The sequence below is a fragment of the Chiroxiphia lanceolata genome, chromosome 15 (genome assembly GCF_009829145.1).
Source record: "Chiroxiphia lanceolata isolate bChiLan1 chromosome 15, bChiLan1.pri, whole genome shotgun sequence".
NCBI classification, from domain to species: Eukaryota; Metazoa; Chordata; class Aves; order Passeriformes; family Pipridae; genus Chiroxiphia; species Chiroxiphia lanceolata.
This window is the reverse complement of record NC_045651.1, coordinates 8,851,700-8,877,673: the sequence shown is the minus strand read 5'-3', so window position 1 is coordinate 8,877,673 and position 25,974 is coordinate 8,851,700. Positions and strand designations below refer to the sequence as shown.

The following is a 25,974-nucleotide window of genomic DNA, read 5'->3' as shown; positions in this document are numbered from 1 at the left end:
GCCAGAGGGACCAGCAGGCAGCTGCATCCCTCTGTCCCCTAGCCTGTCCTGCTGAGCCCTGGAGGCTCAGTGGCTCAGGGCAGTGGATGTCTCGCTGCAAGGCCACGCCACTGCATAGCTGGGGGACTTGCAGGGGGTCCCTCTTCACTGGGTGTCCCCAAAGTGGCTGCTTGGGCTCAGGCTTATGGAGTCTGCAGGGGAATTTCGGGGAGCTCCTGGAGCTGCCATGGCTTTGCGCAGGGGCTCCCCCACCCTGATGCTCAACCAGGTGACCCTCTCCCAGAGGGCTGGGCAAGCTCGGGAAGCAAGAGCAAGCTGGTTAGATGCCTATGGGTAGCTGCAGGGGTTAGCTTTGCAACCTCAGAAGATGCAGGTGCAGCCCACGGCGATGGTCTCCATGACCATCTGGTACTTCTTGTTGCACTTCTTCTTCCCAGAGGGCTTGTGCCCCACCTCTCCTGGCACCTGGCAGAGCAGCCGGCGGACAGGGAGCCGGCTGTAGATGGGAATGCTGGCCATGGTGCGGTCCTCCTGCATCGTGAAGGGGTTGATGCAGCCAGTGCAGAGGCATCGGGCCTCGGGGATGTCTGCTGGGATCCGTGTTGCATCATGGTTTATGCTGGAGGAAATGGAAAACGAGATGAGGCTGGAGAAACGGTGAGATGGGAGCAGTGGGTGGCTGGAGAGGGAAATGCCTCCCCAGGGTGAAATGGGGTTCTGCATCACATCCTATTGCACCCTTCAGCAGCCACCACAGACTCGTGATGCTGGACCGGTGGCTGCTGCAGTGCTTTCTGGCACAGAAAGCATGCATGTCCCCAGGGTCCCTGCCCCAAGCTCACCTGTAGGCCCAGGGGGACAGGCTCCTCCGGTTGGACCTCCAGAGCCTCAGGTTGACCTGGCACTTGGTGTCACCTGGCTCAGAGCTGTTCCTCAGCTGGCGCACCATGTCCTGGATGCTGTGCTCGTAGTCTGCCATGGTGGTGTAAGGGTCATCTGGGGCCCAGGCAAGGGCAGGGGTGGCTGTTGGGGGCCGTGCCAGGCCCCTTCTCCTGCCCTTCGCTGCCTTGCTTTGGTCCTTTGCCTCAGGGACCAGGACCATGGCAAAGGTGAAGATGCAGAGGAGAAGCTGAGGAAGAAGGAGGATGGTGTGTGGCTGCAGGACTGGCATGGAAGGGGAGCTCTCCCACTTCCCAGGGGTCAGCAGGTGATGGCAGGACTGCATTGACTTTGGGATAGCACGTGCAACCCCTAAAGGAGTGCTGGCCTGCAGGTGAAACCCATGGAAACATTGAGAGCAGTTTGCAGGGATGGTGAGCACAGGGTCATGATAACCCCAGCTGATGCATGTCGCTGTGAAGACCCTCGCCCTGCAGCTGGCGATTTGTGTTGCCAAAAGTGTCCCTGTGCTGCCCAAGATGTGCCCAGTCCCTTCGCTGCCCACCCAGCAGCTGCATGCTGGGAGGGATGGGTACACCCTCAGCTCAGGCTGTACCTGGGCAGCCTTTAGTTTAAAAGGAGCTTTAGAGATGAGACAGTCAAGAATGGGATCTTTATCCAAACCTTCCTCTCCCTCCCTCTGTCCTCTGAGGACGGTGAGAGAGAAAAGATGCTTTTTCCTTCCCTTCTCCCTCCGGCTCGCGGGGCCGAGCTGCCGTGTGCTGACACCCGGCAGTCTGCCCAACAGTGAACAAAGTTGCTTTCTGTAGTCCTGCTCCCTGCTATTTGTGTCCCTGCAGTCAGCTGAGGCAGCCCCACACCCTGCCCATGGGTGTGCAGTGCCCTGGGACAAGGACCACTTGGCCAGGGCTGTTTTCCCCCTCTGGTGCCGGACGGTCCGTTCGGACTGTCCCAGCTTTGCTCTCCGAGGCTGTTGCATCTTCACCATGCCAGCCATGGGGGGGCGATGGCCCTGGCGGGCTGCAGCAGGCATCTCCAAAGCAAACAAACCCAGCTAGCCACCCGTAAACAACCATGCAAATAATTATATTAAGGAAGGAAAATGAGGAGCAAGCCCTGAACCACTGTGGAGTCACCTACCAGGTTTGGAGCCCGCTCCATGGCCGCGGAGGGGCTGCCGGCCGCTGTCCTGCAGTGTGGCTGGCACCAGAGAGCTGGGGAGCTAAAAAGGGAAAGCCCCAGCCCCTGGCTGTGCCCCGCCAGAGGTGTGTCCGGTCCCCAAGGTGCCAGGGAGGCTCGGCGCCGGCAGGGCAAGGGGCCAGTGTGGTCTGGGACTTGGCCACCCTCCGCTGCTCTGGGCACTGGCTCCACGGTGGTGGTAGTGGCTGTGGTTGGTGATGAGTCCCCCCTGGACCAGGCAGCCCAGAGGGGCTCCCTGGGCAATAACCTGCCCTGGGGAGGGGGTTTGGGCTCTGCCTTCCATGTGTCACCACCAGCAGCTCTGTCCTCAGGAACTCTTCTGCCCAGCAGTGAGGTGATGACACCCATCATTCTCTGCATCCCTGGTCTGTCTGTCCCCAAACCCTTCCCCTCCTGCTGTCCTCACACCCGTTCTCAACTCCTGCCCCTGCAAATGCAGCAGCTGTGCCCACAGCTGGCCGTGGGTCGGGTCCCCAGAGCTGCAGGGCAGTGGGTGTTAGTGGTGGGTGATGCTCTGGCTTCTGGGGCCAAGCATCAGGGTGCAGGGTGCTGCGGGAGGAGAAAGTGAGACACAGGGGTGCCGGCTGTAATGCTCCGTCCCCAGGGACGGGGGAGAGGGGGCTGCCCTGGGCTGTCGCTGTCCCTGCGGTCAGGTACCACGCGATGGTGCTGTCCGCCACCCAACAGCATCTCAGTCTGCATCCCTCCTCCTCTCCATCCCTTCCTGCATTCCTCCGCCCCTCCATCCCGCCCTCCATCCCTCCCTGCATCCCGGTCTCCTCCCCTCCCAGCCCCAGCCGCAGGCGGGGGACCCGGCGCTGTTCCCCACGCTCCCGGGCAGCAGGCTCTGCCCTGCTCCTTTGGTGGCAGCACTGGGTGATGAGTTTCCCTCCTTCTCCCGACTCACTGCACAACCTCAGGGATTTGAAGGCCCTTGAGCTTTGTAGGGCAGTGGGAAATTTCCACTTCCTTTTCCCAGTCCATGAACTGGGCCTCCAGAAAACTCTGCAAATGGGGTAAAAGCCACTGTCCCTCTCCCCCTACCAGCCCCAGGAAACACAGCCCAGCTGCTCCCACCCAGCCCAACCCATGTTAACATCCCCAAGGACAGCCCCAGCACAGCATTTTGCAGGCTTTGCTGTCCCCTGGGGTGAAATCTGATGCTGTGCACTGAGCACAGTGTCCCGTTTGTCACCTTGGGACCTGGCAGAGGGGACCTGGCTGTCGCAGGAGCCGCCTGTGCTTCACCAGGCATACAGCAGCACCCGGCCCTCTGCCACCAGCCTTTTCTGGGGTGCTGAGCCAGCCCCTGCCTGCACCCAGCGACTTCACCCCCTATTCTGTGACCCCCAGAAGGGCTGGTGAAGCAGCCCCAGGCCGGGGGCGCCTGCGTGTGCCGCGGCCGCCTGCGTTGTGTCAGCGCTCGGCAATGCTGTTTACACATGAGAGAGGCGCAGAGGCATCTGTGCCGGCAGCCAATTACCCAGTTTTGATCTTTTTTGGTGAAAAGGAAACCAGGGCTTTTCAGACATGGCCAAATTTGATAAGCTGGGGGAGGCAGGGGCGGGCGCGGGAGGCTTTTCCCCACCGGCCTCGCGCGAGGGAAGGGGTTGGGATGCGCGGGCGGCTGGGTCATGGCCAGCCTCTGCCTCCAGGCTGGGACAGGCTGGCTGGAGCACTCTGTGTGCCCATGCTGGCTGCAATGCCATCCCTGTGGGAGCAGAATGTGCTGGGGTTGGATGGCTGGGAAGGGCTGGAAACCCCACAAGGCTTCCCTGGGAGGGGAGAGATGTGCTTTTGGTTTTGTTGTAGGTGCTCACCCCTCCGACCTCCCTACCACATTGCCTCACTGCTATGGGAAACTTAGGTGGAAAGCAGAGCCTGGAGAGTGGGAACAGGCCCCCCAAAATGGGCAGGAGGGGTCATGAAGATAGGCTCTACCTACCCCAAGGAAACACAGGTGCTTGTTTGCCAGGGTAACCATCATGGAACCCACGACTGTGCCCCAGCCCAGCTGGAGGTCCTCGGATAGAGGGATGCAGGGCAGCTCTGTCCTGCCATGCTCAGTGGGAGGGATGCACTGGGCAGGGAGCATGTGGTAGAGCACACAACGGGGGACCACGGGTAAGGGAAAGGGGAGAAATCAGACCACAGTTCCACACTGGCAGAAAATAGCTTTTTGCCTTTTTCCACAAGCAAGAATGCCCCTGCCTGGGCAGGAGCCTCTGGTGTGGGGTCTGTGGTCCCACAGTGGGTAGCATCACTGCTGGTGCCACTCTGCAGGGCATAGCAGCTTCTCCGGGTACCAGGCTGCTCCCAAGCCTGGCTCCTCATGGGGTTTGTGAGGCCCCAGCACAGCCGAGCACACACCCACACCTGGGCCAGACGGATGGGTCTGGCGGGAGGCTCCGGCACGGCCACGGCACATCCTATCTCCACGTGAGCAACATTTTCCACTCATCAAAGGAAAGTGTGTTCCAGCGAGCTGTCCTGGCCAGAGCCAGCCCCGTGAGGAGGGCCAGAGCCGAGGGCCTCCTGCATCCCCCCGCTCCCCCCAGCAGGTAGAGCCGGCCCAGCACGGAGCTCACATCCATATTTGCACAACGGCCCACTCGGCGCGTGAGCAGCTCCGGAGACGCCCGAGCCAAAAAGGCTTATTTTAAGCTTGCTGGAAAAAGAACATTGTTTGTTGGGAATTAAAACTCCCTGTCCTCAAAAAAGGGAAAAAAACCCCAAAAAGTGCTTAATTCTGCCAGCTCCTGCCACCACATAAACACAGAGACACAGCACGGCTGGACAGGGTGGCCAGGAATTCATCATTCCTCTCCTCCTGGCAGCTGTTGTGAGACAAGGACCCATGCCCTTCTGTGTCCCCATGATGCCAGCACTCTTCCCAGCGACCTCATCCTGGCAGGAAGGGCTTTCCCATGGCAGGAAAGGGGCATTGCCCAATGCAGTGCTGAGGTGCTGCGGGTAGGAGGGTGACCGTGTTGGCAGCCCGGGGTCTCGCCGTGCCAGGGCTCTGCATCAGTGGACAATATTATTTATATAGCCCTAATCCAGCTGTCCCGGCAGCCCTTCTGCCTCCCCGGGCGGGGAGCTGGGTGATGCTCTGGGCTGGCTGTAAATCACGCCCTTTGGATCACACTCGGGAGATAACAGCCAAGCTTCGGCGTCGGGCGGCAGAGCTGAGCAGGGTTGTCCTCTGGGGCTGGGGCCAGGGGGTCAGCAGCACCCCAAGCTGCCCACCTCCCGGACAGGAGGCTCTCGGGGGGCCGGAGGCGTCAGGAGAGCGGCTGCAGGCAGCGCCGGGACGGCGGGGAGGGAGGGAAGATGCGTATCCAGCACATCCTGACGCTCCCCGCCGGCACATCCATCAGCCGCCCAGCGTTTACAGCACGTCGCTGGTTACACGATCCAGACGCGCAGGTTCCTCCCGCCCCGCTCCTCTCCTGCCTTTTGTTTTCTTTTGCCTTCTGCTCCTGGAGACAGAGCACCTGATGGAAAAAGCCTGTTCTCTTGCTCCCAGTGCTGGAAACACCCTCTTCCTTCCACCTCTGCCCGGCTCAGCTCCTGGAGCGGGGCCGGCAGCGGCTCCCTGCCCTGGTGCCCCACATGTGGCTCCCCGATGGTGGCACTGGAGAGGCTGGTGTGAGTGCAAGGCACGGACAGACCTTGGTCCCAGCGAGACCCTTTGGGTACTCTCTGTGAGGTAGCCCCAGCTCCTCATAGGATGGAGTGGGGCAAAGCCACAGTCTCCTCTGGGGCAGGGAGGCTACAAGGATCACCAAGGCTACCCAGGCACATATCCCATCAGCCTGCTGAGCCCAACGGGCACCTGGCCCCATGCCTTGCTCCCTCCATGACCCCTGTGCTTGCCCTCCTACCCTCCCTAGACTTTTGGGCTCATGGGCTCAGTGCAGAGCAGGGACGGGCAACGCAGGGTTTCCAAATAGCTCAGTTTTCCTTTCTCCTGCACCTAAGCCAGGGAGTTGGACACCAACCCCTGAGTGCTCTGAAGGGGTGGCTCCACTTTGTGCTGGATTGCAAAGGGGAGACATAATCTTGTCAGGATGCTCTCTGCATCCCAGCTCCTGGCTGCAGGAAGGGCTGACCCTCCAGCCCCATGTTGGGTACATAGAGCAGCCTGGAGCCATCCCCACGGCCTTCCCTCCAAGGCCACCAGGCTGGAGGATGCTCCCAGGTATATGCTTCCAGGGTAGTGATGCCCTCTGGGTTTATGAGGAGAAAGCCTCTTATTTTTAGGGCTTTGGTGACTTTTGCTTGTGGGCAGGCATCCCAGTTCCCAGTTTCCCAGGGCAAGGCAAAAGGCAGAGGTAAATGGAAAGCTTGGCAGTACACTGACGACTGTCCTGGTTGGTTGTGCTCATGTTAAACTTCTCCCTGTGTCCCTGGGCATGGGACCACTGCAGCACATGCAGGGTCTCCTGAGCTTCTGGGTAATCATCATTAGACGGGAACTGGTTGTTTGAAGTAAGGGCAGACAGTCTTCTGCTCTGGTCCCCATTCCCTGCTCCTCCATGCTGCTGTTTTAGCAGTCTAGGGTGGGCAGAGATTCACAGAGCAGCACAGGCCAGTCCTGAAGGTCACCTTCAGAGCCACTCCAGCCCAGCTCACCCATAAATCACAGAGTCTTGCCCTACATGGGGGTGAGGGAGGCAGTGGCTGTAATAATATACGGGCCGAGAAATGTCCTCCTGCCCCCCAGCAGCCTCCTCTGATATCAGGCAGCAGATGAAAAGACTGTAAACTTGTTGGGTTTGGGTCTTAGCAGGGCTTGTAGGAGAAGGGTTTCTCGTATTGCTTGTAGGTGGAAGCAGCCATACAGAGCCTGCCCAGGGACTCCCTCTCCATCACTGCCCGGTGGCATCACTGTGTGTGCAACTGGTAGCCAGTGGTCCCCTCCCAACCGGCCTGGGACCTGCTGCTTGACCCATGCCCTCACACCCAGCCAGGGGGCCTGGAGGTCAGCGGGAAGTGGGAAAAAAAGTCACTTTCCTGAAGATACTGAAACTGAATCTGTGGTGAGGAGGGATGGCTGGGCAGCATCTTAGCGAAGGAGTAACAAAAACAAACTCGCGCCAAGGAATCCTGCTTTGCCCCAAATGTTTTTCTTATGGAGTTGTAATAAGACAAGAGCTGTAAAGATAGTAACCTCCTAAACATTACCTTATTAAGGCTTCTCAGAAACCACAGGGCACGACCCCTCTGGGTCATGGAACAAGAGAGCAGCATCCAGCGAACAAACAGAGGCTAACATTACATTTTTCACTTCATTTAGGAAACCTGCTTTCTAATTATAGGGTTTGTTTAATGACAGCCGTTAGTTGTGCCTCACTCAAAGCCAGCCCACTGAGAGGAGATGGGAGAGGGGCTGGAGGGTGGCAGGGCTGGGAGATCTCTATGCCGGCTCCTGGGGAGGCTGCTGGGCTTCCAGGGCATGGGACGGGGATGAGCTTGATACCCCTTGCCTGACACAGCAAGGGGTAAGGGGTATGGGGACTGGAAGTGGTGTGGGAGGGCTCTGTGCCCATGGACAGCCACATCGTGGCCTGGGGACATGCCACACACACTGTCCTAGCTCTGTGCTGCGCACCAAGATTATCTACAGCAGAGGGAGAAGGACAACCCTGCTGTGGGTTGTGTTCTGTGCAGTTCCCACTGCATGTCCAGCCTAGCCTAGGCTTGTTCCCGTGCCCTGGTGACAGTGGACAGACCTGCTGGGGACTGGCTGTCCCTAGGCCCTGGCAAAACCAAGGCTTGTCCTGCCAGGAGGCCACGGGACCTGTGTGTGTGCAGCACTCAAAACAAGGATTGGGTTTTTTCCCCAGTCTGCTGCCAGCAGCCCCCGGAAAGTGCTTCATATTCCTGGCCAGTTCCATGCTCTTTGGAGGACACCTGCTGCCTCTCCCCCCTGGGTCTGGCCATGCTGCCAGCAGGTCCAAGCACTGCCACTCCTGTTCCTGCTCTCCTGACAGGCGCTGGGCATCCCTCGGGGTTTCTTTCTGGTGCCTTGTCCAGCACAGTCTGGTTCGCTGCTTCTCCTTTACTGCAGCTGGCAGGGTAGCACCCTCTGGGATGAGGGATGTCCCAGGTACACACACAGAGGTGCTGCAGGGATGTTCAGCTCCTGTAGCAGTGGCTTTCATGGTGCGTAAGTCCAGAAGTGAGCTGGGGAGACGCCAAACACTCCACACCATCCCTTTACAAAGCCTGGCATGATGGTAGAGGGGTCCTGGCCCTGGCCCTGGCCCTGGCTTTGGGACTGTACCAACAGACTCAGGGGCCTGAGTCTTTCCCAGTACCTCTGGGATGTGTTACTGGTAGAAGTCCTACCCTGCCAGACTCTTACTCCACATTTGTCCCACTGAGGTTGTGACAACACGTGCACTTGCCTCTGGCACCTGGAGCACTCAGGAGCTGCCACTGTGCCTGTGCATGGCTCAGGATCAAGCTCCTTCGCAGGAACCAGGATCCTCTCAGGACATGAGACCCCAGAGGCCAGCTCTTTGCTTCCCTCAGGGAGTGTCATCACCCTGCAGACACAGAGGAGAAGCTGGTGGTGCCTCCCCTTGCTCCCTGACACTCCCTCGGTTATTGTGTGCTGCTCTGCTCTGGATTCCCTGCCTGGGGGGGGTCTCAGCACAGCTCTGTATTGCCTGGAGGGGCTCATGCAGAGCAGCGGTGTCCGGAGCAGAGACATCCCTTCCTTGCCATGCCGGGGGCCGATGGCCAGAGTAGGAGGATGAAGGCGCTTTGGTGCTGGGTGTTTCCCGCCTGAACTGCCAACTGGCTGCTCATTAAGGGGGCCCCAGTGCCGGCTGGAAGCCATACATGGACTCGTGGTCCACACAGGGCCGGGAGGGGCCAGGACCAACACAGCCCCGTGGTGACGGAGCTCCCACACAGGCTCCCTGCGCCGCTGAAACCCGGGAAAGGTGCCACGTGCATCCAGCCCTGCAGCCCTGGCCTCGCCACCACCATCCCGTGGGGGTCCCAACCCTGCCAGCACTTGAGGATCTCACCCTGCACACACGGGCAGCCCTGTGAGAGCCCTGTGGCTGCCGAAACGCCTTTTTTCCCAGGCCAGATGGAGCTTTTCAAAGTAATGGGAGTCACGAGCCACCTCCAGCTGGGCCAGGGAGCATCTCCGCTTCCTTCCCTCGGCCCGGCCGGCAGGATGGACTCCAGCGCCGCCCCGGCCCCACAGCCAGCCCTGCTGGACCCCCACCCCACCGGTGGTGGGATGTGCGTTCCCCCCCGTGCACCGTCCCCGGAGGAAGTCGGTTATTGCAAACAACTTTCTCCGGGAGGGATGGTCTGGGTTCCCAGGCGCGTTGCTGGCAGCCAGCGCAGCCCTGGCCGCTCTCCTCCCCCCCTCTCCCCCCAGCCCTCCTTCCCTCGCTCCCCCTCTCCGACTTAATGACTTCCACATGGGCCTCTGGCATCCCAAGCCAAGCCTCCCAGCATTGTCTGAAATCTCCAAATTTAGAAGAAATATGAAAATTGTCAAGCGGCCCTTCCTTAGGGGGTAAAAGCAACACTGGGCTGTGCGGCGGCGGGTCACGGCGGAGGGGCCACGTGACGGCACCCCAGCCAATGGATCCCCTCGGCGCCCCTGACAGCGGTGCCCGTCGGCAGCCTGGCCTCCTCCGGCAGCTCATATAAGGTAAAAAGAAAAAGGTTTTCCAGCTTCTGAGCAGCCTGGAAGGAGTTTTTCCCCGAGGGCTCCCATGCCAGCCGCTTAAAAAACCCCGGCTGGCAGCGCCGGGGTCCCAGTGGCGGGTTATAATGTGCCAGGAGGAGGTGGCGGGCACGTGGCCGTGTCCCCGCGGTGCCCGCCGCGGGCGCGGGGCTGCAGGTGGGTGCCCGCGGATGGAGGGAGCGGGAGGGTGCATGGGAGGGTGCGTGGGGTGGCGGGAATGGGGGGTGCTTGGTGCTGAGACTCCCCGGCAGCCTGGGAGCTCCTGCTCTGTCTGCTGCCTGCCCCGGGCGTGGGCAGGGACAGGCAGGGCTCCTCCAGCATCTCCCTCTGCCAGCCCATTCCGGCGTTCTCAGCCCAGCTGGCTTCAGGGAGGTGGGCTGAGGTGCCCCCACTCCAGGAGGAGAGTGGAGCTCCTGCCGGGCACAGAGCTGGTGAGGAATGGCCGAAGCCACCTCAGAGCTAGGTGATCCGAGGCAAAGGGGTTCCTCAAAGTCTGTCCCAACAGATCCATCTTGGCTTGGCAGGTCTCATCCAGCTTTTCAGATGTGGGGAAGGGCCCTCCCAGGTCTGGGGAAGGAATTGCTTTCTGCTCTGTGTATGTCTAGGATGGAATAAAAGGGGAAGCCGGAGGCAAGCCCAGGCGGGTGGGCTCCCCACACTGTGGGGAAATGGGCTGCTCGCTTACCTCCTCTGGATGGCTGTGTTGCTGCCGCTTTCTGAGGAAAACAAGCTGGGATGGGGCTGGGGCTCAGTGCCAGAGGTTTGCAGGGTGTTGGAGCTGCCCTACGCAGCACCCTCACACCGACTGAGAGCATCCCACGGTCTGCAGCTTTTGGGACCCCAACTGCAGCCCAGCCTGTGCCACTGCCCTGCTCTGTCCTCCTGGCCATGGCCCCAGCTGGCCCCACTGGTGTTATTCCAGCTGCTGGTGTTTCCCTGGCTCCATCACACACCGGGGGAACGGTGGCCACATCCTCAAACACCTGGAGCTGCAGCAGCAGCTGGTGTGACCCTGTAGGAGCCAGTCCCTGAGCCCTGGCCTGGACACCGGGCAGGAGGGAAGGGCAGGGGGAGGGCAGCAGGTGATGGCAGGACAGTAGTAGCTGTTTCAGCAGTGGGTCACCTGGGGACACTGTGCCATTCCAATAAGCTGCTGTGTCTCCCTGCCTCCTTCCTCTGCAGGGACAACCACCAGCTTCTATTCAGGTTGAGCTCGAGGACACTGGGTCCAACCAGGGTGTGATACCATCCCTAGGGGGGCATGTGTCCCTCTGCAAAGGGACAGTGACAGTAACCAGGGCACTGCAACTTCTCAGGGCAGACACGGCCACCATGGTCCCAGTCTGTCCCCATCCCGCTGTGCTTTAAGGGCTTCCTGTTGTTGCTGGCTGCTCCTGGGGAAGTTGTGGCATCTTGACACTGGGATGCTGCACGTGGGGTTGGGGAGCCACTGGTGTGACATGACCTGTGTCCCTGTCCCAGTGGCAACGTCCCAGGCACAGGACTACCCCGCCTGTGCCTGCCCTCGCTCCCCATCCCCTGTGTAGCATCCAGGGAGCCCTTGGAAGGGCAATGGCATGGCCTCCCTGCCGCTGGCCGATGGGAGAGAAGTTAACTTCCAACAAACACAGGCAGACACTTCCGCCAAAGATTTCCCAAGAAGTTATCAGTAGGAATTCGGGGAAGGCTGTGTCTAGACAGGCTGCAGCTCTGGGTGGCTGCTGGATAGAGTGGCATTTCCCTCCACACTTGTCAAGAGGCAGTCTGCAGATGATTAAGGGCCCTTTTTTTACTCTCGGTCTACTTTTCTGTCCAAAAACCAGCCTTGTTCTTGATCAGGCTTTTCCAAGGCTTGTTCCTCCAAAGCCCTTTGCTCATCCCTGACATCCTGCTGCTGCTCCTTGCCCAGGGCTGAGTGGGGAGAGCTGGTGCACAGTGGTGTATCCTGATGCAGCTCCTGGTGAGCAGGGCCATGGTGAATTGCATCCTCAGCCCACGGCACTGCTGCCTCCTGGCCGGTGAGGGCTCTGGTTGTGGTGGGCACTGCTCTGTTGGTCACTGCCATGCCATGGCAGAGTGCTGGGCAGTGGCATGGCACAGCCATCCCACAGGCAGGAGCACAGGCAGTGCTGGACTGGGGACCCAATGCTCCCCAGGGTGGCCCCAGCACCTGAGCCTGTGTGCAGCAGAGGCAGGGAAAGCTTAGTGATGAGGCAAGAGGCTGGAAATCTGAGCTCTGGAGCTGTTTCACCATCCTCTGACCTTGGCCAGGAGCATAGAGGAGGCAACTGGAGCAGATCCTGCACAGGGAAAGGCTCCAGCTGGGAGGGATGAAGCCCAATGCATGTCCTGTGGCTGAAGGCCAGTGGGTGCTGGGGACTGCTTGCTGCTGCTGAATCCCAAATCCCTTTGGCTGCCCAGGACAATGTGCATTCACAGGGTTCATCTCAGCCCTGCTCCATGCCTGGCTCTGGCCTCCCCAGGGCAGTGGGGACATGCTGCCAGTCTGCCCTGGGGATTTTGGGGGAGCTGGGACAGTGTGTGCCCACCAGCAGCACCCACCAGCTGGGCTGACGGAGGGTGTGCAGAGGAGCGGGGTCTCCTCTACCTCCTCCTCTAATAGCCACCAAGGGGGTCACTGGCCAGGAGGTGCTGGTGCTCCCCCAGCCCTCAGGGTAACCCAGCCCTTTGGCTTAGGGCAGGGACAGCAGGGACAGAAGCTGGCATGGTCAGGGAGACAAAGGACAGAGGCTGGAGTCAGATCCCATGCAGAGCCAGGGACACAGTTACCTGGGGGGATCAGGGCTTTTCTGTCCCACACCACAGTAACACCAGACTGGGGCAGTGAAAGGGGCCAGTGGGTGACCTGAGCTGCTACAGGGATGCAGGTATGGACAGGGACCCTTCCCAGCAGTGACATCCAAATCCTCAATGCACACTCAGCCTGTGCAGCTGAGTGTGGAGCTGATGTGGCTGTGCCAGCACTGTCCAGGGGCAGGGGGAAGCAGAGCCGGGCTCTGCAGAGCAGCACGGGGGGAGCCCATTGCAGAGACAGTGCTGTGGGGATGAGCCCCCTCGGGGGTGGCTGCTGTGAGTGAGCATTTTCCCATTGCTGGGTCAAGGTGAGAGATGAAGCTGCTTTGTGCTGGTGGACAAGCTGGGACAGCCTCACTGCCTGTGGGGATAGGGACGGCGCTTTTGGAGGGCCAGCAGGCCCCCAGGCCAGCCTTGTGTCTGCACTGGGTGCACACTGTGTGGCTGTCAGCTGGGCAGGTGACAGACTTGTGTGGGGTTGGACTGAGCCAGCCTGCCCAGGCTCTGCTTCATGTGAGACATATGGGAGCTCCTGAGCTCCAGCATCTTCCCTGTCCTACTGTCACCAAAATTGAGAAGCCCAGTGCCATGCAGCACCAGAGCTGCAGGAGATGGTCAGGGTGAAGGAGGCAGCATCCTGGTGGGGCTGCCCAGGCCACAGCCAGCCCTGCAGGGCACCAGTGCCACCTGCCCCAGTGTGAATCTTGTGGGGCTCGGCCCCAGCTGGACCTACGTTGGGATGGGAGTACACCAGTGCTCTTAAGCCCCTTTCCCAGTGGCTGCAGGGAGGTGGGATGTGCTGGAAATGCTGGAGGCTTCCCACCCTGTGGCAGCAGGATATGTGGGTGCTGGTTGGTGGTGTGGTCTTTGCCCTGAGACCTCTGGGAGGGAGCACATCTCCCCACTCTGCAGGGACATCCCTGGCATGGTGGGCAGTACAGGGCTGTGGGTAGCGCTGCTTCTCCCTGGGAGGCGCTGGGACAAGGAATAGCAGCAGACAGGGCCTGGGGACGGGGCTGTGACATCCAATGTGCCACATGTGGGGCAGATGCTCTGTGGTGGCCAACAGGCCACCCTAGTGCTCACTGTGGGACCAGCTCACTGATACATAGGGCAACATCTCTCTCCCTCTCAACCTGGCCTTCTTACCTGAGATCCCTCACTGCAGTTCTGTCCTTCCTTTTATTCCTCTCCCTTTTCAATCTTATTTTTTAAATTTCATGTTTACTATTCCCCACCTCCAGTGTCCATGGGCCCTGCCAGAGGCTCTGCTGGCACAGGGCAGCCCGGCTGCACGGGCACTGCAGGGCTACAGTGCCTGTTACATCAATCCCAATGTAACTTTGTGCTCCATCTTTTCCCACATCTCATCTCTGGTGTCATGGGAACTCGAACCATTTAGGGCATTTTCTTTTAGTGTCTTTAACTGCTCAGCTGGGTGGGCAGAAGGCAGGGCTGGGAAAGCTGGGGCCTGTGGGGGACATGAATTACAAACTGGGCTCCTCTCATGTCCAGGCAATGCTGCACACACATCCCCACTCCCCCTCTCCCTTGCTGGAGCAGAGATAAGATGATAGAATTGGGATAAGCAGCCAAAGTTCTGGCAGCTTAATGAGCTCCAGCCACACCATGGCTGTGCCTCTGCCAGAGGGGAGGGAGTCTGGCTGCTCCCTGCCTGCTCCAGCTCCAGGCTCTTTGCTGGCCTCATGTGAGCTCCTGCATGCTCTCCATGCTGAGTGTCCCCTCAGCCAGTTCCACCTGGGAGCCATGTAAGAGTGAGGTGAGGAGCACACTCAGGAGCAAGGAGGATGCTGGCGCAGCCATCCCACACTGCTTGGGAACAGTGTCCACAGGGAGCTCTCCCTGCAGCGCTCTGGGTTCCCACCAGCCCTTTCCAGCGAGGGCTGGAGGTTTGTGACGTGCTGGCCTGTCCCCGCTGGGACTTCACCCCTGCACCACTTCCTCCAGACCGGGAATGTGACGTGTAAACAAAGCAGGAGGGCTGGTGCCGGCACCCGCTCCCACGCTCCGTGTGCCCCGGGGCCGGCACCAGGCTCCAGCCCTCACCAGCAGGGCTCCCCACACTCCCAAAACACCTTCCAGCACAGGAGGGGTGGGGGGCTCAGGGCTGTGCTGCCCAGTGTGGGAGAGACAGCTCTGGGAGGAGGAAACCAGCTAAGCATGGGGAGATGGTGCTCTGAGGGCCGGCGGCAGCAGGGAAGAGCTGAGGCCATGAGAAAAGAGATGACCTGCGTGCCTGAGCTCTTCCTTAGCTTCCATGGCTTCTTCCAATCATCAGTCCCCATTCTGCTGCTCCTGCCCCTCTGGAGGCTCATCATCCAAAAGCCAGGCTCTGTTGCTGGAGGGTTTCAGCCTCTCATCACAGTGCTGGCACCAGTGGCTTTGCAAGAACCAGTGGGTTCTACGTGGTAGCACAGGACTGGGCACAGTGGTGGTCCCACAGAGACAGCAAGGTCAGTCCCCTGCCCTGGGGAGACAAACAGGGAGGTGTCAACAAGGAGGTGACAGAGGCCTTGTTTGTCCCTGGGCTCTCTCCATCCATCCATTCCATGCCACCACCCTGTGCCTCAAATGGGGTGTGGAGGATCTCAGCTCTTCAGAGACACCAAATTAGGTGATTTCTCCCTCGCTGCAGCCCCAAGAGGAAGGAGGACAAACCAGATGCGCTCTCTCCTCTGCACCCATCCCCTGCTCTCAGCCCCCCAAACCTGCTTCTTTGTTCTTGGCATTATAATTTATCCCAGCAAAGCCCAGAGAGAAAGAGCAGCATCCCCCTGGGCCCCCTTGGCTCTCCCCCAGCATGGGAGATGGGGGCCGCTCGGTCTCCAAATCTGCCTTTTTGACCATAAAAGGGCAGGCACGCAGCCCCGGCAGGAGGATGGGAAAGGGAAGGCAGAGCTATTTATAGCTGAGCATCAGGACCTCAGCCTGAACTCGGGGTTAATCAGCCTGTGACCAGATTAGGATCTCCCCTGGCCCCTCCATTTTCTCATAAACCTTTGATTTAATACCAGCGCTGGCGAGGGAGGGAGGGAGGAAGGAAGGGAGAGAGGAGGCACCTCTCCTCCACAGAGGCCACCATGGTCTGTGGGGGACAGGATGGAGATGCTGGGAGAGCTGGAAGGCCCCAGTGCCCATTGGAAGGAGCATTGGAGCTGTTCTGCCACCAGCTTGTGCTGCAAAGTGCCAGAGAGCAGCATCCCTGTGTGATTGCTGCCTGAAAGGGACCCAACATGCAGCAGGAGCTGCCCTGGGGTCAGTTCTTTAAATTTCTCCTTAAGTCGAATCCTTCCAGCAAGGGCACGTTCCCCTACATCACCCTGGAAGGGGCACCCAAGGGGGTCCTTGGGTAGGATTTACCTTGCCTGGTGCTACCTCAGCCAACCGGAGGTGGCATCAGGGCTGTTTGGGAAGCTGATGACCAGAGATGGGTCAAAGCTCATCTGGGGCAGGGATGGAGTTCTGATGGCTGGTGGAGATCACGATTTTGGGTGCTGAGAGGAGGGGAAAGGGGCTGAGCATCACCCAGTGCCTTCTTCCAGCCAGCGAGCCGGTAGCAGAGCCCTCCTGGCTGGGGGCTCATGAGTCCCTCAAAAGGCCCAGTCTGGCCTTGCAGGGCTGGGGAATTTCGAGGAGGAAAAAATCCCAACTGCTATTAAAAAAGGACATTTCCTGCAGCCGCGGCCTGCCTGGAGAGGGGAAAGGGCGCTGTGTTGTAACCACGGGGAGGGCCAAGCTCTGACTCAGCCCAGTGCTGCCGGGGAGGCAGCTCGTGGCCACAGAGCACTCGCCTGCTCCCATCCTCCTGGCACCCACCGGCAGCGGCAGGGTAGGCAGAGGGACACAGCTCGGCAGAGGCAAAGGCTGGAGGTGAGCAGAGGGCTGGGGCATGGGCAGTGCCAGCTGAGCTGGGCTGACCGAGGAAGGAGCGGGGGGATGGCCTGGGCACGCACACCATGCCTTGGGCACCCTCTGGACAGGCTCAGTCCAGGGATGTGTGGTGGCTGGTGGACCCCCAGCACTGGCAGGACCACAATCCAGCCATTTGTTATTCCGGATTCTTCCGAACCCATGTGGTGTGTTCGCACCCACACGAGCGAGGGGATGAGCAACCTGGGGCTGTAGCTCTCCCGGCAGGCTCTGTTCAGGGGGCATTGGTGTCCCCCAGGGTGGTGGTGCCCAGTGTGAGTGTGGTGACCACGTGGCATGTTTGTGGCAGTTGTCTTTCATTGGGAAATTGGGAGAAAACCGCAAGTAGAGACAAGGGGGAAAGCACAGGCCCAGCAGTGATGGCTTTTTTGTCCCATCTGGAGGAGACTGGAGGGGAGATGGGGGTGCCTCTCCGCCCTGAGACCTACTCTCAGGCAGGGGTGGGTGAGCTACGGCAGATGTTTTGCCTCCAACCCAGCGGGATGTGCAGCCCAGCACATTCCTCCAGCCTCTCTCGGCGTTCCTTCCCCCACCGCCACCTCCCTGGGGACGGCAGCTGAGCTCTCCCAGCCCTATACCACGGGGGCTTTGTCCTGTCTTTTCCCACCAGGGCTGGGACAGTGGCAGGGAGAGGACAGGGCCTATCCCCAGGCCCACTGCAGGGCTCCCCACACACCTGGGGACCAGCCACCCACCCCAGGAGAGGAGGACGTGCTCCACGCCCATGGGCTTTGAGCAACAAAGGGAGGACTTTGAGTGTCTATTGTAGGGTTTGTTGTGTGCACAGAGTTGTTGGCATTGCTCTCTTCAGTACCATGGGGTTGCTGGGCACCCAAAAGTGACCCACAGCAGCTGCCCAGGGTGGGACCCAAGGGCTTGTGGCTCCACACTCAGCTCTGTACCGCCGTGCTGACTGATATCCTCTGTGTCTTACAGGCTCAGCTGTGGGGGTCCTTGAGGACACTGAAGCTGCTGAACACACAAGAGGACTGTACAGCTCCAGAAACATGGCCAGTGGCGAGAGATGGGCAGAGCCAGCATCCCAACACAGGCATCGCCACAGGCCCTTTCCCTGGGCACAGGCAGGGATATGCTGTGGGAAAACCTGCCCAGCCATGCCAAGGGGGCTGAATCCCAGGGACTGGCTCCCAGGGTCTGGATCTCAGGGTTGGATCCCAGGGGCTAGTTCACAGGGGTTGGCTCCCAGGGCCTGGTTCCTAGGCGTTGGATCCCAAGGCTGGCTCCCAGGGGCTGGCTCCCAGGGCACACTGCAGTGCTGCACATTGCTCCTGCTGATAGCACAGCTGCCCCTTCCTGGGGGCTTGCACAGGGCCGGGAAGAGGCTCTGCAAAGGCACAGGGTGTCAGGAAGGTCCCTGCAGCACCTCCCCTAGTTCTGGGTCCCTGTGGCTGTTCTCACACTTGGCCAGGGCTCAGGGCAGGCCTGGCTGTGGCTAGTACAGAGACAACCTCGTGCTGGACAAGGCTGCTTCCAACCCTCGTTCCTGAGCAATGGATGCCACAAGCGCGGGGCTTCGCGGGGCTCTTTCCCCCAAAGGACAAGAGGCATCAGACGGGAGAGCCCGGCCCATTGCACGGGGTGGTTTGTGCCCCGGGTCCCAGCTGGGTGCACCCGGCAGGGGGGCCGGTCCGGATGCAGGGGCTCACGGCAGAGAGGCACCATCTGCTTCTCATCAGGCCGCTGGGAGCGCCGCGGCTGCCGGGGCCGCGGCTGTGATAGATGGTCTGTTTATCGCGTTCCGGCTCTGCTCAGGATGTTAGTGTTCGCCTGCAAAGGACGTTTCTGGGCTCAGCTGCTCCCTCCAGCCTCCCTCGCCTCCTGCTTCCCCCCGGATCCTCGCCCTTGAGGCCAGATGGGCTGAAGCCGGTCCAGACCCGGGGGTGAAGGTTCAAGGTGTTTTCATCCCACAGCACCTGGTCCTTGCCCATGGAAAGGGGTGGGCTCAGCTCTGCCACCCTGGGAACGGCCGAGGCCTGAGCTTGGGAGGCCGAGGTGCTGGCCAGCTGCAGGCTCTCCTGGGGACAGGGACAAGGACAAGGGTGGGGAGGGACAGCAGGAGTTACCACATACTCCTCATCCTCCAAGGTGGAGAAGGGGCAGAGGGCAGGGATGAATGTGCTATGTGATACCCAAAGTCCTGTTCTCCCCTCCCTGGGGGAACTCCCATCACCCTCACCCTCTTACTTTCTGCACTGGCCTCATGTCCCTATCCCTGTCTGTCCCTGCACAGCTTGGACCAGCCTGAGCTACCAAGCCCAGGTCTGTCCTGCCATCATGTTGAGACTGGACGCAGAACGGGCACTTAGCTCTGGAGGCAGGGACACCCCTTTGCCTGCACCCAGCCGGGCAGGCAGACACACAGCCTTGCTGTGTCCCGACCCACGGACACACGTCGGCCGCAGCGAGTGTGACCACGGAACACCTCCATGTCTCCCAGCCCAAGGTGCAGTGCTGCATCTCTGGTCAATTGGGAGTCTGAGATGAAGCACTGTAGCTCGGGAAGGGAGGAACTGCGCACCCTGGGGACCACCGGGATGCCCCACCCAGCGGGACAAGTGACACAAGGAGAGCTGAGCCCTGGCTACAGGAAAGGGCTCATCCCAAAGCTCCAGTTCCCTGCAGAAGGCAAGGAGGGAGAGGAGGGTGAGGAGGTTTCTCCTTGCAGCAGAGGGACCCCTGTGTCTGCTTGGGACCCTTGGCCTGGCACTGGGCACAGTGGGAAGGGTCACACAGAAATGTGGGGGCACAGCAGGGATGTGGCAGAGGTTTCCCCCCGTCAGCCACATGCGGAGCCTGGACAGCGATGAGGATGCACAGGGCTGGCAAAGAGTCTGGGTTGCCGTGTCCTCAGGGTCCAGTTTTCCCAGGAATCCCTTAGGTGCTACGTTGGGGATTCCTGGAAATACTGTTCTTGGGGCCACGGCTCGGCAGCCCATCCCGTGGGGAGCCACAGCCTGCAGAAGAGCCAGCAATGGAGGTACAGGGCCACCACGGGGGAGGGGCGGCTGGGAGGGGGATTCTCTGGGTATCCCAAACATGGGGAGGTGGGTAACCCAGCTCCCCACACCGAGGGGTGATGGATGTCCCCGTTGGTCATCCTGCAGGAGGATGTGGCTGGTGGACAGCCACACACACCCCTCCTGCCCTGCCCAGGCCACCCCAGGTCAATAAAGGTCTCAGATACTGAGTGACTCTGTCCCAGCTGGTCCTTTGGGGCTGGGAAGAGGGTGGGAGGCAAAAGGCTGGTGCCAGCACAGTTTGGGGCAGAAAAGAGGGACAAGAGCCACCTGCAGAGCACGGCCTTGGGGGGCTGCTCTCTCCCTCCTGTGCTGTCTGTCAGCACATCCCTGCCATTCCCAGCCCTGCTGAGCTCCTACAAAAGGAACTGATATGTTGCCTGTTGGGCAATGACAGTAACCCAGGCAGCAGCTGCCAGGGCTGGGGTATCTCCCTGCAGCCCCCAGGCACCCTTCACTGATCATGCCCTGCCAGCACTGGGCCCCACTGCCTGCACCAGGTCATGCCTGCATCGGGCCCTGCCTGCACAGGGCTGGGTGTGGGCAGGCACAGGCCAGAGATAGAAAAAGAAGGCAGGTGCAGCAGGCATGTACAGGCAGCAGGCAGACCCAGGGTCGGAGAAGCACAGGCAGCAGGCAGGTCCAGGCAGGTGCAGGCACAGGCAGATACAGGCAGCAGGCCGCTCAGACGACCGGCAGGTGGCGCTGCTGCCCAGACGGGAGCAGGCAGGCCCAGCCCTGCCCGTCCCTGCCCTGCCCGTCCCTGCCTATCCCTGGGCCAGCCTTAGTCCTCCAGCCACCCCCATCCGCCTCGAGGTGGGCAGACACCCACCCCAGAGACAGGACCCCGGGGACAGCCCTGGGATGCCGACACAACCCCCACCATGCCGCCGGCCTGGCACACCCCGCAGCCCTGTTCCCACCCAGCCTGTTCCCAGCTCCAACGGGGCCAACCAACTGCCTCCACACCCGTCCCGCTGACTCAGCGGGCGCAGGCGGCAGCACCCAGCCCGCCCCGGGGGATGCTGACGCAGGTGGGACACGATGCCCGCGCTGCCCGTGCCCAGCACCTCCCCACGGGCACCATTCCATCCATTCCCACATCCCACGGCTGCGGCGCTCGCTGCCTGTTCTGCCGGGACCCAGAAACCGGCAGCTCCTTTGGGGAGACGGAATGGGCACCCCAGTGGGGTTTAGGAGAACCCGCCCAAGACGCCACCCCAAACCCAGCCAAGAGAGGGGCAGGGATGGGGAAAGTCCTTTCCACACCCCACATGAGAAGGAAAAGTGGAATTCACAAAAGCTCTCTGGAAATGGCAAGGCAAAATCCACACCCCGCTCCTCCCCCTGACAGCTCTGTCGGTTTGCCATGGCTCCAACTGCTCTGTTTCAACCCTTTCCAAGCAGTTTGTTTTGATTTTGGTTGTTGGGGGGTTACACGACATGCCGGTGCAGGAGGGAAAGCCATGTCTCTCGCACACACCCAAATTAAAAAAATACGGCACTTAGTTCAGGAAATGCCAGCTCAGAGAGCTTTGATTGCTTCCTTCTTTCTTTTCCCCCCTTTATTTTCAGCCAGAAAATTTGTCAAGGGTGACCCTGTCCCTGAGAGAGATTTAGGCTTGGACAATATTAGCAATTTCTGGCCAAAAAAGTCCCTTTAATCAAAGAATTCCTGACCTGCCCCCAGCTTGCCTGTGAACCAGCTGCCCCAGACGCTGCAGGGACACACCAGTCTCCTCCCAGGCACCAAAGCTGGGCTGGGGTTTAGCTCCCCACCTCTACCAGCTTCCAGCTGGGTGGTTTCAGCCCCGCTCCTTGCTATCTGCCGGGTGCATCCCCAGCTCCAAGCACAAGGGTTACGCACAGCTCCAGCAGCTCTGGGCATAAAGCCTGGAGTGCTGACCCAGCTACCTGATAGGGAAACTGAGGCACACATCTCCTGTCCTTTGCCTCCAGAACAACCCAGCCAGGGCTCTGGTGGGGGTGAGGATGGCAGGGCAGTGTGGGATGGGAGAGCAAAGCCTCATCCCTCTCCGTGGTTCAGCTGGGGTTGGCAGAGTCCAGAGCTGAGCTAGGGTGGGCACGGACAGCAAGGGGAGCCCCACTGCCCTGGGAAAGATGCCACCCCAGCACCGATCACAGGCACCGCATGCTCCCTGCCTCAGTTTCCCCAGTGGTGAGACGACGTTGGCACAGGTCCCTGGGGAGGGCTCAGACACTCAGCACAGCTCAGCTCAGCCTCCCCAGCTGGCCCAGGACCAGCCACCCCGTGCCGCGGGCCTGCTGTGCCGGGAAGGGTGTTGTCCTGACTCAGCCGGCAAAACCTGCACCACCTGGGAGCAGCAGCACCCCCTGGCACAGCCCCTGCCTGAACACGGAGGAGGGAGCAGGGAAACGGCAGCAGTGGCAGAGCAGGGCTGCTTTCCCTGCTCTTGCAGGCAGATGTGCTCATTCTTCCTCTTTTCCTGGCAGGATGAGCCCCCCATGTTCCCTGCTCTCTGCAAAGCACCGAAGAGAGGAGGCCAAGCTGCCACATTCCCTTTTTTGGGCAGATTTTCCCCTTCCACCCCTCCAAGAGTCCTGCATAGTCTTCACAAAAACTCGGCAGCCCTAAATCCTCCTCTGCCCACAGGGACTGCCTGCTTGTGCTTCCCTGCCTGCACTCCATCTCCTCACAGATCTGTGTGCTGTTCCATATCCCTCCAAAAAAACTATTGGGGGTCTCTTACTGCCTAATTAAAGAGAGTACTGTGCTGGCAGCCAAACCCCAGCACCCGCAGCCTTCCCTGTGCCAGGAAGGGAGCTTTGTCACTGTGGGTGCCCAGGGTGGAGGTGGGCAGGAGGGTCCTGAGTGTCCCCCCTGAGCTGGGGCAGGACAGAGGAGGGTTACCCTCACTCCTAGAGGCATCAGGGCGATGTTTGCCAAACCAAATGGATTGGGGAAGGGGGAAATCCTCCCCAGGCCCATGGTGGCTGTGCTCCCCCCGTGAGCCACCAGCCCACAGCCCAGTGAGTACCTCAGTGCTTCGTCAACGGCTGCAGCAATCGGCTTAAAACTAATCCCTGTGTCCTGCGCTGGCCTCGGCACAGGGCCCCCGGGGGGGGCCAGCAATGCTCCCCTGCCAGGGCCTGCAGGGAAACACAGGCATTTTAAGTAAGGGGGTGGTAGGTGCTGGTGTGCCAGCCCTTGGACGACCACTGGCATCCACATGCCTGGAACCCATCGGCTCGCACTGGTACCCACAGCAGGGCACCCCGTGCCCCTTCTCCAAGCTCCAAGGCATGGGTGAAATGTGCCCGGGTGCCAGCTGGAGTATCCAGCACACTCAGCATCGCGGCCCTCACAGCACTGTGCTTCAGTGCAGGGCTCCAAGGTGGTTTGGAGTGCCGCAGCTTGTCCCCTGCCAAGGGCAAGGCACCCCTGGGCTGGGGAAAGGCTCCTAGATTAGGGCTTTTTGCACACGCAGGTTTTCCAAGGGCTCGGCAGGGCTGGGAGCAGGGTGAGGGCGTGCACACACACCTGCACACAGCAGAGCAGCAGTGGAGCCCACCTGCATCCCCAGGGCCTTCCTGTCCATCCCTGCTGCTGCCTGCTACCCACGGCCCTTCCAGGGGCCCTCTGCAGTGCATTGACCTGCCCCACACCTATCACGGGCTCCAGAGACCAGTCCCCCAGCTCCCTGAGCTATGCTGGAAACATGGGGATCTGGGCTTGGGCTGCTCCATCCTAGCAGGATTGTGTTGTTCAGATCCTGGGGGGGCTTCCAGCACCCCAGGGCCCCCAGGACAGGAGCTGCCCCACAAACCCAGCCCTGCAGAGCTGAGCCGCTCTGGCTGCCGCAGTGGTGTGGGATTAGCAAGTGCGTGGGAAGCTGGAGGGGGAGAGGGAGGGGACAGACACGGCCCCCCCCAGGAGCCCTGGAGTCATGGAGAGGGGGGGAAGTGTGGCAGCGGCTGCCAGCCCTGCACAGGGCCGGGGATGTGGGTGGCTGTGCCTGCCACGGGGCTCATCCTTCCCAGCACCCAGGAGCTCCCAGCCTGGGCTCGCAGCCACCCACTCTGCTGAGTCAGCTCCCGGGAAGGTCGTGTCCCAGCCAGCACTTGCCAGGCCTGCCCGGCGCGCCCCATCCCTGCGGTGCCAAACCCGCCGGGGCAGGAACTCGGCAGCCTTGTCCTGGCTGAGCAAAGCATGGGCAGGGCACTGCCAGCACCCGCCCTGCCAGCCGGGGCAGCACAAAGGGTCTCGGTGGGAGCCCCCCACAGCACGGTCCCGTGGTACCCAGCCCATCCCTGGGGAGGGAGGTACAGCCCTGCATGCTCATCCCACACCAAAAGCCCCTCCATCAGCAGCTCTTGGCTCTCCCTGCGTGGTGAGCAGCTCCAAACCTGCTGAGCCTGGCCCAGCACCCAGCGGGCCGGCTCGCCTGGCCCCACTCCCTCCTGGCAGCCCAGTAAAGCTGAACGCACCCAGCAAGGGATGAGGCAGCACCAGCCCATCACCAACAGGGCAGTTTCCCACGTGTTTCCCTCCTCCCCGCATCCCCTTGGGGCCTGGAACCAGGACTGCCTTTGATCCTCCTCTGGCTGGCCCTGCCCTGAGAGCAGAGACCGCACACAACTTTGCACAGGCTCTGCACAGGCTCAGCCCCAGAGAGCAGCTGTCAGCCCTGCTCCCCTTGTCACCATCGCCCAGGGGTTGTCACGAACCAATATGGATTCAAGGCACACCCCCACCTCAGCGCCACGGGCCTGGCTCCGGCTTTATCCCTCCTTCTCCCCTGGGGAAGCAGCCCAAGTGCTTGCACTGGGTCCCCAAACTTTGTTAAGCCGTACATCAGGCCTGGGGATCAGCTCCTGTGCAGCTTGGGGCTGGTTTTCTGCCACCCCAGACCATCCAGAGCAGAGTAATGACATGCTCAAGGTGGTGGGACTCTGTCCATGGCTTGTCCTGCTCCAGCAGACCTCTCCCTGGGCAGCAAAAAGTCCCATAGATACAAGATGGCTGTGACTGTGCTCCCAGCTGGACTTTGGTCCATGGAGCAGGGAAGGAGAGGCTGCAGCTGGCTCCCTCGATCCACACTTGTTTGCATGGAAACAAGCAAGGAAAGCTAAATACACACAGATAAAGAGCTGGGAGTCAGAGCCTGCGCAGGGCAGGAGCTGCTGGGATGGGCCCTGTGGGATCCCCTTACAGCTGGGGCACCCCTGGGGTCTGCACAGCCCAGTGATGGCACGCTCTGAGGGTGGGGATGGCAAAGTTCACAATGTTCCCTGTCGCCAGCACTGAGTCTTTGCTGGGGTCTGCACCCCTGCTGCCACCTCCCCCAGCACCTGGTCAGGTACAAGCAGCCCTGAGCTGAGCAGTTCTCAGGGGCAGGAACACACAGAGCACTTGCTTCCCCTCCACCATGGAGGATACAACCCCATCCTGCCAGATCGGGACTGCTCCCTCCCTCCCAACAGCCACAACCCAGACTTTTACTGTTCTCTTCCTGCAAACAAGCCAGGGTTGGGCTTTCACAGGGCCTTTGAGAGAGAGTCAGCCCCAACCTGCCCTGCCCAGCTTTGCACACCAGAGACCAAAGTCCTGCAGCTGCTGAATCCAGCCAGAGCTGCAGCAGCCAAAGGGGATTTCACCACTCAGCTTTGCCCCAGGTCTGGCAGCTCCCAAAGTGGGTCTGTCCGGCTTTGGAGAACTAGGAGTAACAGAGCAACTTTGTACTTGCCCTCAATTAATGAGTGACCTATATAGAAGAAAATCTGGGCTAAGTGGGATGAAGGAGCTGAACAGGCTGCTTGGGGGTAGCACAGCACAAACCAGGCTGAGCCCAGCAGCTCCAGAGTTCAGAGCTTTTTAAGAACTGCCCTGAAAGTTTTTATTGCTGGGGAAGAGAAGCCCAGTCTGGAAAGAACCTCACATTGCACATTGTTTCCTGAGCCCACGAGCCAGGGGACATTCCCTGCCACCAGCCAGGACTCAACCAGCCTCAGGGCCCCAAAAGCAGATGAAGGGACCAGGAGAGAGGTGCAGGGTGGGCACAAGGGAAGGGGCAGCAATGGTCAGGGAGCTCCCAGCCCCTCTCCTGCCAGAGCCACGATGATCCTCTGAGCTGGAAGGTGGGAGCAGTGCAGGAGGGGACCTTTCCCAAGGGGTGAAGAGCCAAAGACACGTTTGCCTTATGAAATCCTGCTGACAGCAGGAGCAGTGGTTCAGCTCCCTGGCAGCTTTGAAAAGAAGGCGTTGGTGCTTATCTGACAGGACGTGCAAGTCAGAGGCGTATCTCTCCTCCCAGAGAGCACTGCCTCCCGGAGCTGGCAGCCTCCTCTCCTGCTCCAGAGCCT

General features: G+C 60.6%; 1 protein-coding gene across 2 annotated transcripts in view; it reads right to left on the bottom strand.

Moving 5' to 3' along the window:
- Nucleotides 1-291: 291 nt before the first annotated feature.
- The window catches only part of IL17B (interleukin 17B), a 39,803-nt gene continuing 14,120 nt past the window's right edge, over nucleotides 292-25,974 (bottom strand). For both annotated transcript variants that reach the window (XM_032702690.1, XM_032702691.1), the window contains exons 2-3: nucleotides 843-1,129; nucleotides 292-619 (exon numbers count right to left, since the gene is read on the bottom strand). In XM_032702690.1, the coding sequence (XP_032558581.1) occupies nucleotides 361-619; nucleotides 843-1,129 (546 nt within the window). In that variant the 3' untranslated portion in view covers nucleotides 292-360. The remainder of the gene's footprint in view (nucleotides 620-842; nucleotides 1,130-25,974) is intronic.